Source organism: Folsomia candida, unplaced genomic scaffold (genome assembly GCF_002217175.1).
Source record: "Folsomia candida strain VU population unplaced genomic scaffold, ASM221717v1 Fcan01_Sc009, whole genome shotgun sequence".
In the NCBI taxonomy this organism is placed as follows: Eukaryota; Metazoa; Arthropoda; class Collembola; order Entomobryomorpha; family Isotomidae; genus Folsomia; species Folsomia candida.
In genome coordinates this window covers 2148870-2161578 of record NW_019091201.1, presented here as the reverse complement: position 1 = coordinate 2161578, position 12709 = coordinate 2148870, and the positions used below count along the sequence as shown (strand labels likewise).

General features: G+C 36.2%; 3 protein-coding genes and 1 long non-coding RNA gene across 4 annotated transcripts; 1 reads left to right on the top strand and 3 right to left on the bottom strand.

The window, feature by feature from the left end:
* Positions 1 to 3178: 3178 nt before the first annotated feature.
* LOC118436624 lies at positions 3179 to 4242 on the bottom strand. The gene is made up of 3 exons (XR_004835596.1): positions 3965 to 4242; positions 3645 to 3880; positions 3179 to 3581 (listed from the first exon to the last, which is right to left on the bottom strand). It is a non-coding gene; the product is annotated as an uncharacterized LOC118436624 (long non-coding RNA).
* Positions 4243 to 4936: 694 nt separating this feature from the next.
* On the bottom strand, positions 4937 to 9674 carry LOC110854389 (ATP-dependent RNA helicase WM6). Its single transcript, XM_022102823.2, has 9 exons — positions 9570 to 9674; positions 9069 to 9311; positions 8649 to 8869; positions 8227 to 8410; positions 8028 to 8146; positions 6491 to 6622; positions 6013 to 6297; positions 5626 to 5743; positions 4937 to 5538 (listed from the first exon to the last, which is right to left on the bottom strand). The coding sequence occupies exons 2-9, from the start codon at positions 9277 to 9279 to the stop codon at positions 5525 to 5527; spliced, it is 1284 nt and encodes a 427-aa protein (XP_021958515.1). The 5' UTR covers positions 9280 to 9311; positions 9570 to 9674; the 3' UTR covers positions 4937 to 5524.
* Positions 9675 to 9782: 108 nt separating this feature from the next.
* On the top strand, positions 9783 to 11076 carry LOC110854392 (UPF0184 protein AAEL002161). The gene is made up of 3 exons (XM_022102826.2): positions 9783 to 9921; positions 10082 to 10316; positions 10393 to 11076. The coding sequence occupies exons 2-3, from the start codon at positions 10112 to 10114 to the stop codon at positions 10704 to 10706; spliced, it is 519 nt and encodes a 172-aa protein (XP_021958518.1). The 5' UTR covers positions 9783 to 9921; positions 10082 to 10111; the 3' UTR covers positions 10707 to 11076.
* On the bottom strand, positions 10875 to 12701 carry LOC110854390 (inosine-uridine preferring nucleoside hydrolase). Its single transcript, XM_022102824.2, has 7 exons — positions 12558 to 12701; positions 12229 to 12495; positions 11984 to 12155; positions 11806 to 11922; positions 11587 to 11732; positions 11365 to 11508; positions 10875 to 11292 (listed from the first exon to the last, which is right to left on the bottom strand). Exons 1-7 carry the CDS (start codon positions 12645 to 12647, stop codon positions 11098 to 11100), a joined length of 1131 nt encoding a protein of 376 aa, XP_021958516.1. The 5' UTR covers positions 12648 to 12701; the 3' UTR covers positions 10875 to 11097.
* Between the last annotated feature and the right edge of the window lie 8 nt (positions 12702 to 12709).

Below are 12709 nucleotides of genomic sequence, written 5' to 3'. Positions count from 1 at the left end.
TCTGAATAATAGACCACAATTTTTGTAAAATCTGAAATCAAGCCTCAAATAAAAGCTTAGCCTCACCTCCTTCAGCGTCGGCTTCCTCAGCATCGTCGTCATCATCGTCGTCGTCATCGCCTTCAGTTTCTTTCTTTTTATTGCCGTGACCTTTCTTTTTGCCTTTGTGTTTTCCGAAGCTACGACCGCCTTGACCATGTCTAGGAGGCGCAACAGGAGACTCCTCAATGGGGTTCGGTGGCGCTACAGGATTCGGAGGTGCGACAGGTGCGATAGGCGCAGGTGGTTCAGGTTCTTTATTTCCCACCAGGTTCTGAACTAATTTGACACCTTTTAAAGCCTGAAAAGTGTAAAAATTTAGTTCAAGTTTTATCTGAAAATGTATTTATTTTCGTGCACTTACACCCGCCACATCAAGCGGCGTTCCTTGGCTGGGGCTCGGTCCAATTTCCAACGAGATGAAGACGATGACCACCAAGGACAGTAACACCCCATAGTTGTTGGCTATCCGCATTTTTGTCGTAGTTTTTACGTATGTACGGTACGAGTAGGTCGGGTTCAGTTGCAATTTGTAATTGTAACATTTTATTGAAAATAAGCTTATGGCATGAGTTGTATGTATGACGTGTGTACCTTTGTCTTGAAGGAATTTTAAAAATAATTTTAAAAAACAATATACCGTAAATTTTATTGGGTGACGAAAACCAGTACCAGTTCGGTCCAAATTTACCCTCACATTTATTTAAACATGTGATTGTTTAAAAGTTTATGATCAAAATAACCTTGTGTACACGTACATAGGTTTTAAATTCCCAAGTTTATTAATTACTATGTTATGCAATAAATTTTGAAGCGTATTAGTTGGTAAGTTAGGATAAGAATGAATTATTTTTGGGGGATAAGATTAGAATTAACTATCGCCAGCAGTGACGGTGACTGTGCCCCCGGCGGCAGGAGGGTCAGCTTGTGGTGGTTCTGGGGCTTGTGGGGGTTCCGGGGCTTTGGGGGGTTCTGGGGCTTGAGGAAGATCTGGTTTTACAAGTTTTTTGCTCTCTTTGACTGGAGCTTGAGCTGGTGGGGGGACTTCTTGGGCTTTAGATTTCCTACTTGGGGGCACATATTCGTCACTCTTGCTTTCTTCTGAACTGTGGTATCGACCCGCTTTTCCTGCCCCGATCTCAGAATGGGAATACTTTTGACGATAATCTTCCCAACGGTTTTTAGCCAGTTTTTTAATCATGGGCTGAAATAGAAAAAAAAAATTCAGTCAGTTGAAACAATAAGCTTGGAAAGAATAAATTATTAAACTTGCAAATGCAACGTCCAATCCGCTGAAAAGGGTGTCGTGAAAAATTCGAGCTTGTCGAAAATCCAGTTCTTGTTCTTCCGGAGTGTACGGTTCCCAAGGTTTGGGCAGAGGAATTCCTTCAGTGGATAAGATAAATAGCGAAGATAACAACCAAATGGCTGCCACTCCAGCAAACAGAGACATTTGACCAACTTGTTTCATTTCCTAAAATAATTAAAGATATTTTGAACAAAAACTTGGCAAAGGTTCTGAATTATTATTTTTTGTTGAAATTACTTGAAAATTCCTTCCAATAATAATTTAATCCTGTGTTGAATGATTCCGATATGGTAAAGATTATCTTATGAAACTCCTACATGCAAAATCTTGACATTGGATTTTGTGAGATTCGGAAGTTTTGAGGGTATTGTGAAGAATAATAATAAAAAATGCTATTGTTTGGAAATTTAATGTGTCCCGTGTACATTATTTTATTGCAAAAGGAGCAATTAAGTTGTATAAATACAATTAGAAGTGTAGCAATTGGGTTAGCATAGGCATGTAAAAATGTGAATTTGACTTAGGAACATCACATTAGAAATTTGCTCTACGTGCTCCTATTAAATTTTTCAGATGAATGTAAATTTTATATTGGTCTACAAACTAATATAAAATATATTTTAATTAGTAGGTTAATTTTGTCCTCTTAAATATTCGTTTGGAAAAACTTACTCCATTGCAGAACAATCAATACATCTTGGAATTTTCAATCTCTGAAAAATTTACCTGTTATTGGGGATTTATGAAATAAAGTTACCGACGTAAAAGTGTGACAAAGATTTTATTCGAGTTTTTTAAAGGCTGAGATTTACTGGAATATGGTAAATATGACCGTTAACTTAGGTTGCTCCAAACGATGTGACTGTACCCTTCAACTTTACTGGCTGGCCTTAACTTTTACCTGGTCATCATGGATTACTGAATTAATTAATTTTGCATATTACACACATGTTTTTCAATTAAACATGTCAAAATTAAAGTACTTACTTTCTTATAAAATACTAATTTATCCTGGAGGAGCAGGAGGAAATGGTACACTATCGATGCCTTGCTTAAACATGGTGGCACCACCACCGATGACTACAAAACAAAATAATAATGCGTATTAAATTTATTTAGGGATGATCCAAGTATAATATTTGGATAAGGCTATTAATGAATGGTGGTCCCTTATGTTCAAATTGAAACAAGATTCTCATCCCATTATTTACTCTAGCTAATTTGAAATTTTTTACCTGGAATAACTGCAAACGGCGAAGCAATGTCTTTCACTGATTGCTTTGGGTTCGCGAAATTGGGCATCGATGGCATTTGGGGGAGGGGTCCAGCCCAGGTCGACGTTATCAAGTAGCTCGAGATAAATAGCAGCCCGACGTAAACAACTGGTGACACATTTGGACCTTTGTGCGTCTTCATATTCTTCACTCGGCAGGATCAGGCGTGCTACATAATAATAAATTATTGAATTATCAGGCTTACCAATTAAATAATTATGAAACAATTATTTGACATAAGTATGTAAAGGAAAGTAAAACAAGTAAATTACAAACTTTGTGATGGGTCCTGACGAATTATTGGCACAATACAGTTCTTGTTGGAATTTGTAACTGTTTAAATGCTTCTTTATCATGTAAGTATTTAAATTTTAAATTGAAGCCATTGTTCCATTCGTAGTTGCCAAATTTTTATTTGCATGTTTACGTCATAGTCGCGACAGTTTAAATGGGTGTAGTTTTAGTAGTTTTAGGTAGAGTTTCAAGATTGACGAACGTGTTCTAATTAATACCTAGCAGATATATATTAGTAATTGAATGTGCTTTTTTTTGTGGCTGTAATTTGAAAATTCTCTCAAAAACTATTCTTGTTAGGGAACAAAATGGACAATTCTTTCATAATGTGGTATCGAAATACTAAACAAACATGTTGCAGGTTGATCGTGATATGAGTATTATTAAAAAATAAGCTCAACTCAAACTTTAGTGTATTTAATATTAAACATTTTTATACACGTCATCAATCATCATTAATAATTGAAAAAATATATAATTGGTGAACATTTCTCCGTGTAGAGAGTAGACTCAATTATGTAAGTGGTGAAAATGGAATGAAAATTTTTATGGACAATTTTTTTGATCATATAATGTTATTAATTTAAATAAAATGTAGGTCAAATTATGATATTATGAGGCGTCCATCATCTTGAGATTGGTTTTGAGTCTTCATCCAGATTACACTGCAAATTAATTAAATTGAATAAGTTGATCAGGCAAAAATTTCCTTCATCAGTTCGACATACCAAGGACGACTATTTTCCTGGAATGGGGACGGCGTCGACACCAGTGTTGAATGCGCCTATTGGGACTGCAGCTCCAGGTACTGGCTGGAACATGCCAGCGGCCGTTTTCATGGTTCCCTTAGGGTCGGCAGGATTCATTCCTCCGGGAAGTTGGGGGCTTGGGAGGGCCGAGGTTGAAACTGATAAGATCAGCAGTGCCAGAAAAAGAGACGCCATCGACTTGAACATTTTATTTCCTACGGTCGAAAAATTATCAAAATTAAGTGGTAAGTTTGGAATTACAGCGTAATTTAATTTAATACTTTGCAGTCGTGTCAGACCTTCTTTGATAAGATTTCCTTTACAGTGAACTCCAAGATCCCTTCTGGTCTTTAAATTCAAGTGTTTGATTTAAATCAGGGGGTTTAAAATTTAAAGGAATTTTTTGCTATTGTTTAATTTAAAAAAATGGATTATTTAGTAATTTCAAAATGTATTTTGCTTTTGACGGCTTTGGTGACGTGGAGAAAAACAATTGCAATTCCTCTGCGTAGGTAACGCCGATATAACTTGAAGGTTTTTTAAAACTTCCATTATTGCATAACTTGTTTTACATACTTGCATATGAAATGAACAGTGAAGAAAGGCAGAAATCGTAGTTACATACGTTGTAGTTCAATTTATGGCGTTTTTCACAATTCATGAAGTCAAATTGAAAGCAAAGTTAGGACTCTCAAAATGTCTGTCTTTCCGACAGGGCCAGAATGACTTGAAATTTTTACCACATACATACTGGACATAGTTAGGAAACGAGTCCGAAGGTGGGTGAAATCGGTTCAATGATTGACCGGTGTGAGTAATGTAGGTAGGTGAGTTATCAGGGACCAAAATTTCAAAACTGTCGTAGAAAGCTGAAGTTTGGTACAAAAAAGACATCAATCTTACCAATTTAGAACAGAGGTAGCTAATAGCTCTTAATGGAGGATTATGAATTCAAATTGGATTTTCGTCTGGAGAGTCAGAGTCACCCAAAGTTCTTATTATCAGCCGAAATTTGGTGAAACTGATTTCTGCGTAACAAATGCATTTTTTAAAAGATTTGAAAGAAGGGTAGGTAAGGGGAAGGAGTTGTAAATACTTTAAAAATTTGGTGCGCCTAGTAATAGAAAATATTTAAAGAGACACTCCCACCACAAGGGCGGTAATAGTAATCCGGTCAAATCAGACAAAATGTTCAACCTTGTCACTGATTCGGGCTAATTGAAGTCTGCAAACTGAAGGCTTTAATAATGAAAAATTATCCACAAAACAGCTTTAGTAACACATCGATAAAAAATTTATTTTCTATGAATCTTTACTGAAAGTATAAATTGTTACACAGAAAATTAATCCGAAACTAGTATGAAATCAATTTAAATTTGCTAAATTTATAAAGTATATTTATAAACTACGTATAAATAAGTAAAGTAAAAGTTTAAATATGGGCTAAAGTACTTGCAGATTTCCAAAGGAGTTTTTATTTTAGGAAATTTGATTCTCATAAAATAGTCACGTTAACTAGTCATTTCATTAAATATCGAAAAACAATTATTTAGTGAATGTGGACAAAAAAATGTCGCGTTCATAAAAGTCACTCCAATCATCGGTCAGCGCGTCTGCCATTCCATACATCGTTACAAATGCCCGTGCTTTAAACTTAATGGATATGGAGATGATTTCACTTTATTACTAACATCAACAATGAATTGATCCATTGTTAAATTGTGTTATATAATTACACATTGAACGAACCCACAACTTACAATTAGTTAATTTTGAATTTTTAACTTTGCTGAATAAATCTGATGATTCCTTTTCAAAATGCTTTTATGTCATAAAAGTTTAACCAAGTCGTAACATGTTTAACGGCCCTCAACTGTGGAAAATTAAAAAAAAAAGTTATATATAAAGTTGCGAACTTTACTATTTAAACCAATGCTATTTATTTTGTTGAGGTGCTTACTGTATGAAGAGAGATCAATTTCATCTGGTAATTCCGTGATGTTAACGTCGAACCGGTTTTGAACCTCATTAAGAATCTTTGTATCATTTTCATCACTGGCAAAAGTGATTGCCAATCCCTGTAAATCAAGCACAAATTAAATTAGTATTAGTTGCATGCTAGCAAAATCGGGGTTGCAGTAACCGGTGTAGTTATAATTTTTAACGTGTATAAATTCATCAGTAAGAGAGAGTTCAGATAGTTAATAATCATTGATTATCATATGTCCCTATCCTTTTCTCATCATTTGAATTTCAAGAAAACTACCCAATTCAATACAAACTAGCAAAGTTTAGAATGCCAAAGACGAAGAGATACAAAGACTACTGGACTGCATCATTTACATACCTTGGTGCCAAATCGTCCAGCTCGAGCAACACGATGCAAATACGTATCCGTATCTTCTGGCATGTCGTAGTTGAAGACGATGTTAACTCGCTCGATATCCATTCCTCGTCCAAACAAGTTGGTTGCAACAAGTATCCTCTTTTGGAAATCCTTGAACTGCTGGTATCTTGAAAGACGGTCCTCTTGTGTCATTCCACGATGAATTGCAATGGCTGGAAAATTCTGCTCCACCAAGAGTTGGGCAAGAGCCATGCATCTTTGTACCGACTTGACGAAAATTACAACCTATACAAATGAAGACAACGAATTTAGACATTTCATCAATTTACTTAACGTCACAACAATTTTGAGGTATATAAAGAAAATCAGACTCGGTCAAAACCCACATAATTAGTTCTGGCGGAAACCGCGAATGAACCAATACTCTTCTCATCATATGAGTTTTCACAAAGACGTTAAAGCAAAAATGTGCATGTACCTGGTTGAATTCCAATGCATCCAAAAGATCAAACAACTTTTTGTTCTTCTCATTTTCCTTAAGCTTCACGTAATGTTGTTGGAGTCCATGAAGGGTCAACTTGGCTTCATCATCGACATAAACTTCCATGGGCTGCAAGAATGAAAGAAAAAAACACATGTAAAGTTAAAACCTCCTAATCTCCTGATATTTTTAATGGTAATTGTTATATGCCTGCCTAACTAGTGGATCGGGGATAATTGTAATTTTTGAATTATCAAAATTAAAAATTTGAAAAAAAACTATATGTTTGCTTTAAAATCATGAACAATCATTCGAATGAGACTGGTAAAAAATATTGAAAACACGGAAAATGACTAATAGTAATTATAATAGTTCACGAAAACTTAATGAATTTAAAATTTAAAGAAATAAAAAATAGAAAACCGTCCTGCCGTCACCACCACCATGCTCGCTCTGGTCAAATTATACTTCTTTAGTACAGCTTGACAACTGCTGGTGTCGGATAATGGGCCAGACGGGGATTTTTTTAACTCGGTGATGCTCGATCCATCGAATAACTGACAAAGGACGCTTGTCGCCGTCACCGCATCACACATCAACTTTTGAGATGAAGGGAATTAAACGGGACACACGAACGAACGATTTCCAAGGAGTAGTCGAAATGAAAAGCATTTGAAATTATCTGATCCTTGGGTCTGACATCGTCACCACCACCATGGGAATTTACTACGTTGGTTTGGATCCAGCACTAATGAATGCAATGTTCGGTTTGATGAATTCGGTGCACTCCACGCAAATTGGATTGGACTTTGTAGAGTTGTAAGGTTGGGTTTGGATGGAAGGAATTTAGGAATGGAAGAAGGTAACATTTCGTGATTTAGGAATATGATACTGTGACCCTCCCCCCCCTTGCCCCTAACTATCTAATTTAATTCTTAATTGTAGTTTTCTTTATAAATTCGTCCTAACCCTATTTTGTTATTATGTCTCTCCTGGACATCGGGCCTAACGACGAATGGTCTTCTACTTCTTTCTTCTGCGACGAGTCTTCTTTCTTCGATGATCTTTCAGGTTACACTGACGCCACCGACGACAAAGTCTTACTAGCTTTCTACTCCGACATGGATGGTTCTCCCTCAGTCTCGCGTGATGGTATTATTTTCGTTAAATACGTAGTAGTAAGACTAACTGACGATATTATTTATTTAGTAAGTCTGATTTATGCAATTTCCCCTAGTACGTTTTTGCTTGGCGTTGTCTGACTGGCTATATTCCGAGTACCAATGACATCGTGTCATCTAGGATGCTTATCTGATTTTAAGTTCAATCTAGCTGGATGAAACTCGTTTCATCGTAATTATTAATTTCTCCACTAGCTCTTCCCCATAACGCTAAACCCCAAACTTAAATTATGCTTGTGATTGTGAACGTAGAAGCAGAAGTTGAGGATAAGGTATAGGTAGTAGTGACAGAGGAGTTTGACGGATACAAGGAGGACGTGATGATGATAATATAGATTAGTGGTCGTAATTACGTCTTGCATAAACTTCTTGCACACGGGTCGAATCTCTTTGCTGAGAGTAGCGGAGAACATCATAACTTGCTTCTCGTGAGGCGTGTTTCGGAAGATTTCCTGAACGTCGCGACGCATATCTGATGAAATAAACAAATTAATATTATAATTAATTAAATATAAGACCTTTAATATTTTAGACAAGGATTAAAAGACTCACCAAGTGCCTCCAACATCTTATCGCACTCATCAAGAATAAACTGTTTCACATTCTTCAAAGATAACTTTTTCGCCTTAATCAACGCCAGAATTCTTCCAGGGGTTCCAACCACAATGTGGGGACAATTGTTCTTCAATGTAGCTTCATTTGTAGCCATTGGGAGTCCTCCGAAAAATACACCAACCTAGGCAAATAGAAAGCAAGAATTGAAATATAATGCTAAAACATACGCATCCAACATATAAATTTTAAATGAATATAAAAAGTAAACTCAGACAATGGCAGGCCTACACATTAATTCAGGTAGAAACCGCGAATGGAACCAAAGTCAATGCTCATCATTGTAATTTGTTTCAACTTTCACTTGAAACAAAGTGTAAAGAGTGTGAAAAGAAAACAATTGATAAATATCCTATGCTCACCTTTGTGTTGGGCATGTATTTGGAGAAACGCTCGTACTCTTTGGATATTTGAAACGCCAACTCTCTTGTGTGACACATGACGAGAACAGAAACTTGTCCATCGACGGGTTCCAACTGTTGAAGAGTAGCCAAGACAAACACTGCAGTTTTTCCCATACCGGATTTTGCCTGGCAAAGAATATCGATTCCCAACACGGCTTGTGGAATACACTCGTGCTGGACTGTGAACAAGGTCAAATTGAAAAATCGATTAGTTAAACTCTTCAAATAAACTATCATTACATCGATCGATTTAATCAAAAAACTCAGACAAGGCCAAGCCCACACATTAATTCAGGTAGAAACCGCGAATGGAACCAAAGCATCTTCATCATCGAAACTAATTTTAATCTACATATTAATTAATTATCAAATTCTCACCTTCTGACGGATGTTCAAAACCACAATCTATTATAGCCCTTAGGATTTCAGGTTTGAGAAGAAAATCCCTGAATCCGGAAGAATGGATGGAGACATAAGTACCCTTGACCTCTTTTTTATTCGCCACGACCCCATCAGCTGCCTCGGTCACCGTGGTTTGTTCAGCATTTTCCTCCTCCTCGTAGTCTAAAAGGTCATCGTTGTCTGCCATGTTTTAGTATTGCACAAGTACAACACACGAATCTGCAATATTTATAACTAGTGTCAAATTTGTTAACTAATCAATCAATTGAAAATTAACATAACGACTGACTGCCATTTTATTTTTCTCAAAAGCCATGCCGGCTAAAAATACATTACTTCCCGGCAGGAAAAACTGCTCAAAAACTACTCATTTTCACAAATTCTACACCCATCCTTACGAAATTCACTCCCCATAATATATTCCCACAAGGGGATTAAAGTATTATCAAAATTACGAAACGTTTTATGAAAACTTACCGAAAAACGTAAATTTTTGTGGCAGCAGAAAAAATAACACTGCGAAATCGTTGAAGGGCAAAGAGTGAGTGAAAATGCCAACGAGCGTCGTCACTCAAGTCGGCGTGGAGAGAGTGCCAGCTAACATGACAGATTCCATAGCACGGGAGAGAGCAGTGGCTGACTTGATATAAATTCTGTTCCCTTGTCAAAGTCACGTGATGGTGAGGTGGGAATGCAAACTTTGAAAGGAAATGTTATTTATGGGTGGGTCGGATTGAAATAATATTTTTAGTTGGAAACTTTAACCAACTTTAGAAATTTAAATTATTGTTCGTTAAAAACTTGATTGGAAAATATTTTGATTGAGAAGGTAAGTGTGCACATTTGTGTAGTATTTATTTTGGTTTTGTTAAGAACAACTTGATCTGTTGTGTTCTATAAACTTTGTTGTGATTAATTTAAAATTTTATGTAATTGTAAATTGCAATTTAGTAATTAAGCATGTTAATCTTAAAGATGCTAAATTTCAGAACTATAAACGGCCCACAGTGGTGGAAACAATGCAATTTAAAGTTGGTGGAATGGATCAAATAGATAATGATCCGTCTTCCTCCAGGATCGTTTCCCCAGAGGAAGCGGAAGAAGTAGGAGGACTGCTTCCGGACGTTGTGTTAGTAGCGGAGGGTTCTGCAGAAGAAGTTGAAGATGAGGGGGACGAGGTTCAACTTCCGGAAGAATTGGAAGAGGATGAATTTGGAAATCATGGTACGCAAAATAAATATAATTCATGGTTTGAAGTGGATTGACATAATTTGAAAATTTCAAATTGAAATGTTCACAGAAATATCCGTTTTGAGCCGACAACTTGATCAGCTACAGTCTGTCCTAGACGAAATTGAATCTCGGAATGACAACATCCATAAAGAATTGTTGGAAATTTTATATTCTAATCGTGAAGTGAGGAAAACGCTGAGTGCTGAAAATCAAAATACAAATAATACTGAACCAGCTGTGGTATCCAGTTCTTCTGATGGCGGTGAATCTTCACCCTCAATAAATAGTGCAGTAGAGCAATCTACTAATGAACTCAGTAATGACACGATGGATTTACTCAAGCTGGTCAAGACAGTGACGGAAGAAATTGATAAGCTGTAGTTTAACTAGTGAAAGAGTAATAATTGTGTATGTAGTCACATCTTTCTTACAATTAGATTGATGGAAATATAATGTTTTTGTATTTTGAATGTACTAGTCACTAGTACATAATTGAATTACTAGTCAGTGTCAAAATAGTGCATAGTCAAATACGTCAATAATTAGTTATGCAGTTTGAAAATTTCATTCCAATATTATTCATGTTCCATTTTCAGTAACATTCCGTATTTATCTCACTAAAGAATCTGGATTTCTTTTTTCATATCTTGATATAATAGTGACATATTATAATATGTTTCAGAATTGTTTGCTGGCCGAGTGATAATAATGTTAGTAAAGCAAATAAATGTATTGGTGCTGAAAAAAGCAATTGCTTTAAGAATGATATTATTCATTTTTTGGAAAATACGGGTCCGCCTGCAGCCCAGACGAGCATTGCTTCGTAGAGGACTTGGTCAATCTCTAAAATCAGATTGGCATTGGATTGCTTTTGTTGGAGGAAACACTTGTCCACAATCATCATTCCTCGAGTATGTTGTCCGCTCAGTTCTACAGTGCAGTGATACGGATCTGATTTTTTGATAACCTTAATATTTCAAGTTTACAATTTCCGGTTAGGTTATCAATTGACAAGTACTAATTTTATGTTATGGCTTACATTTTGATTTATGAGACATGCTGCTAACACGGCGTCACTCACCAACCAATTTTCTTGATACGTAGTAAGAATCTTGGCTTCAATTTTGTTTAGCAAATTCATCTCTTTTGTGCGAATGTTACCAAGAATGCCCGTTCTCCAGGCCTGCATTTGTAGTAATAATATTATAATCTCATGAAAATGATTGAAAAATAGCATGTCAATCCATTTTCATATTATTACATGAGACAAAGTTCCAAATTTCACACAAGTTTCCCACGGAAGAATATTTATTGTGCAATAGGGCCCAAAATTATTCAGTACCACAGTTGCAGCTTCTGGGTCAACGAAAAAATTGAACTCGCTGCTGACCGTAACATTCCCCAGGCCTTAATTACAAATTGCAGGATAAAATATGGACCAATTTACCAGTAAAAAAAATTACGCATTAGTAATTATTACCCTCCATGTTTCCCCCAAGAATAAATATTTCCTTGACCAAGTTCTTCAAGTCTGGTCTAAATTTTACAGCCATTGCCAAATTGGTGAGTGGTCCAAGGCAAAGAATTGTCAATTTTCCTAATGCACACAAAGCAGTTTGAATTCGCATATGAAAATTATAATGTTTTTTTAATTGTACCCGGATAAGCATCTGCAAATTTGATGATGGCTTCGACCGAATGACGAGGTTGCACTCGTGCTGGTATTGGGGGCAGACTGGCATCTCCAAACCCATCTTGACCATGATAACGCTGTGTATTATTGATATACTTGCCCACCATCGAGCTATCCATGCCACTAAAGACGGGAATCTATACATAAAAATTATTATAATAATTAGCACGACAATTAACTATATTTAACTCAAATTGCACCACTAAATACATTGTTTTCATGAACGGTGTCCAGAACACGAGTCACATTATTTGCAACATGCTCAACCGAAGTGTTTCCATACACGGTTGTGATTCCCACAATTTTGAAGCCATTGTTTGACCGATGTGCAGCCAGTGCCATGTACAATGCCCAAGCGTCCTCCGTTCCAGCGTCCGTGTCGATAAGAACATATTTCTGGGTTCCATTAGTGTGGTCTTCTCCATTGTTAAAAATGTGCGAAGGAGGAGCCGCAGTGGTCGTAATTGTCAAGCCATTCTTAAAATATGACACGCCCTGATTTATTTTTCTATGTATTTAATAATGTTAAATCAAATTACAATGTTTTCAGAGATAGCATCCACATCGAAATGATTATGATGGGCTGTCTCTTGGTAAATTGATTCTCCAAGTAAATGTGAAATGGGCATGTTGACTCCAATAATACGAAAATAATATGATAAGCGAAGGGCTCAAAGAAAACTGATACAAA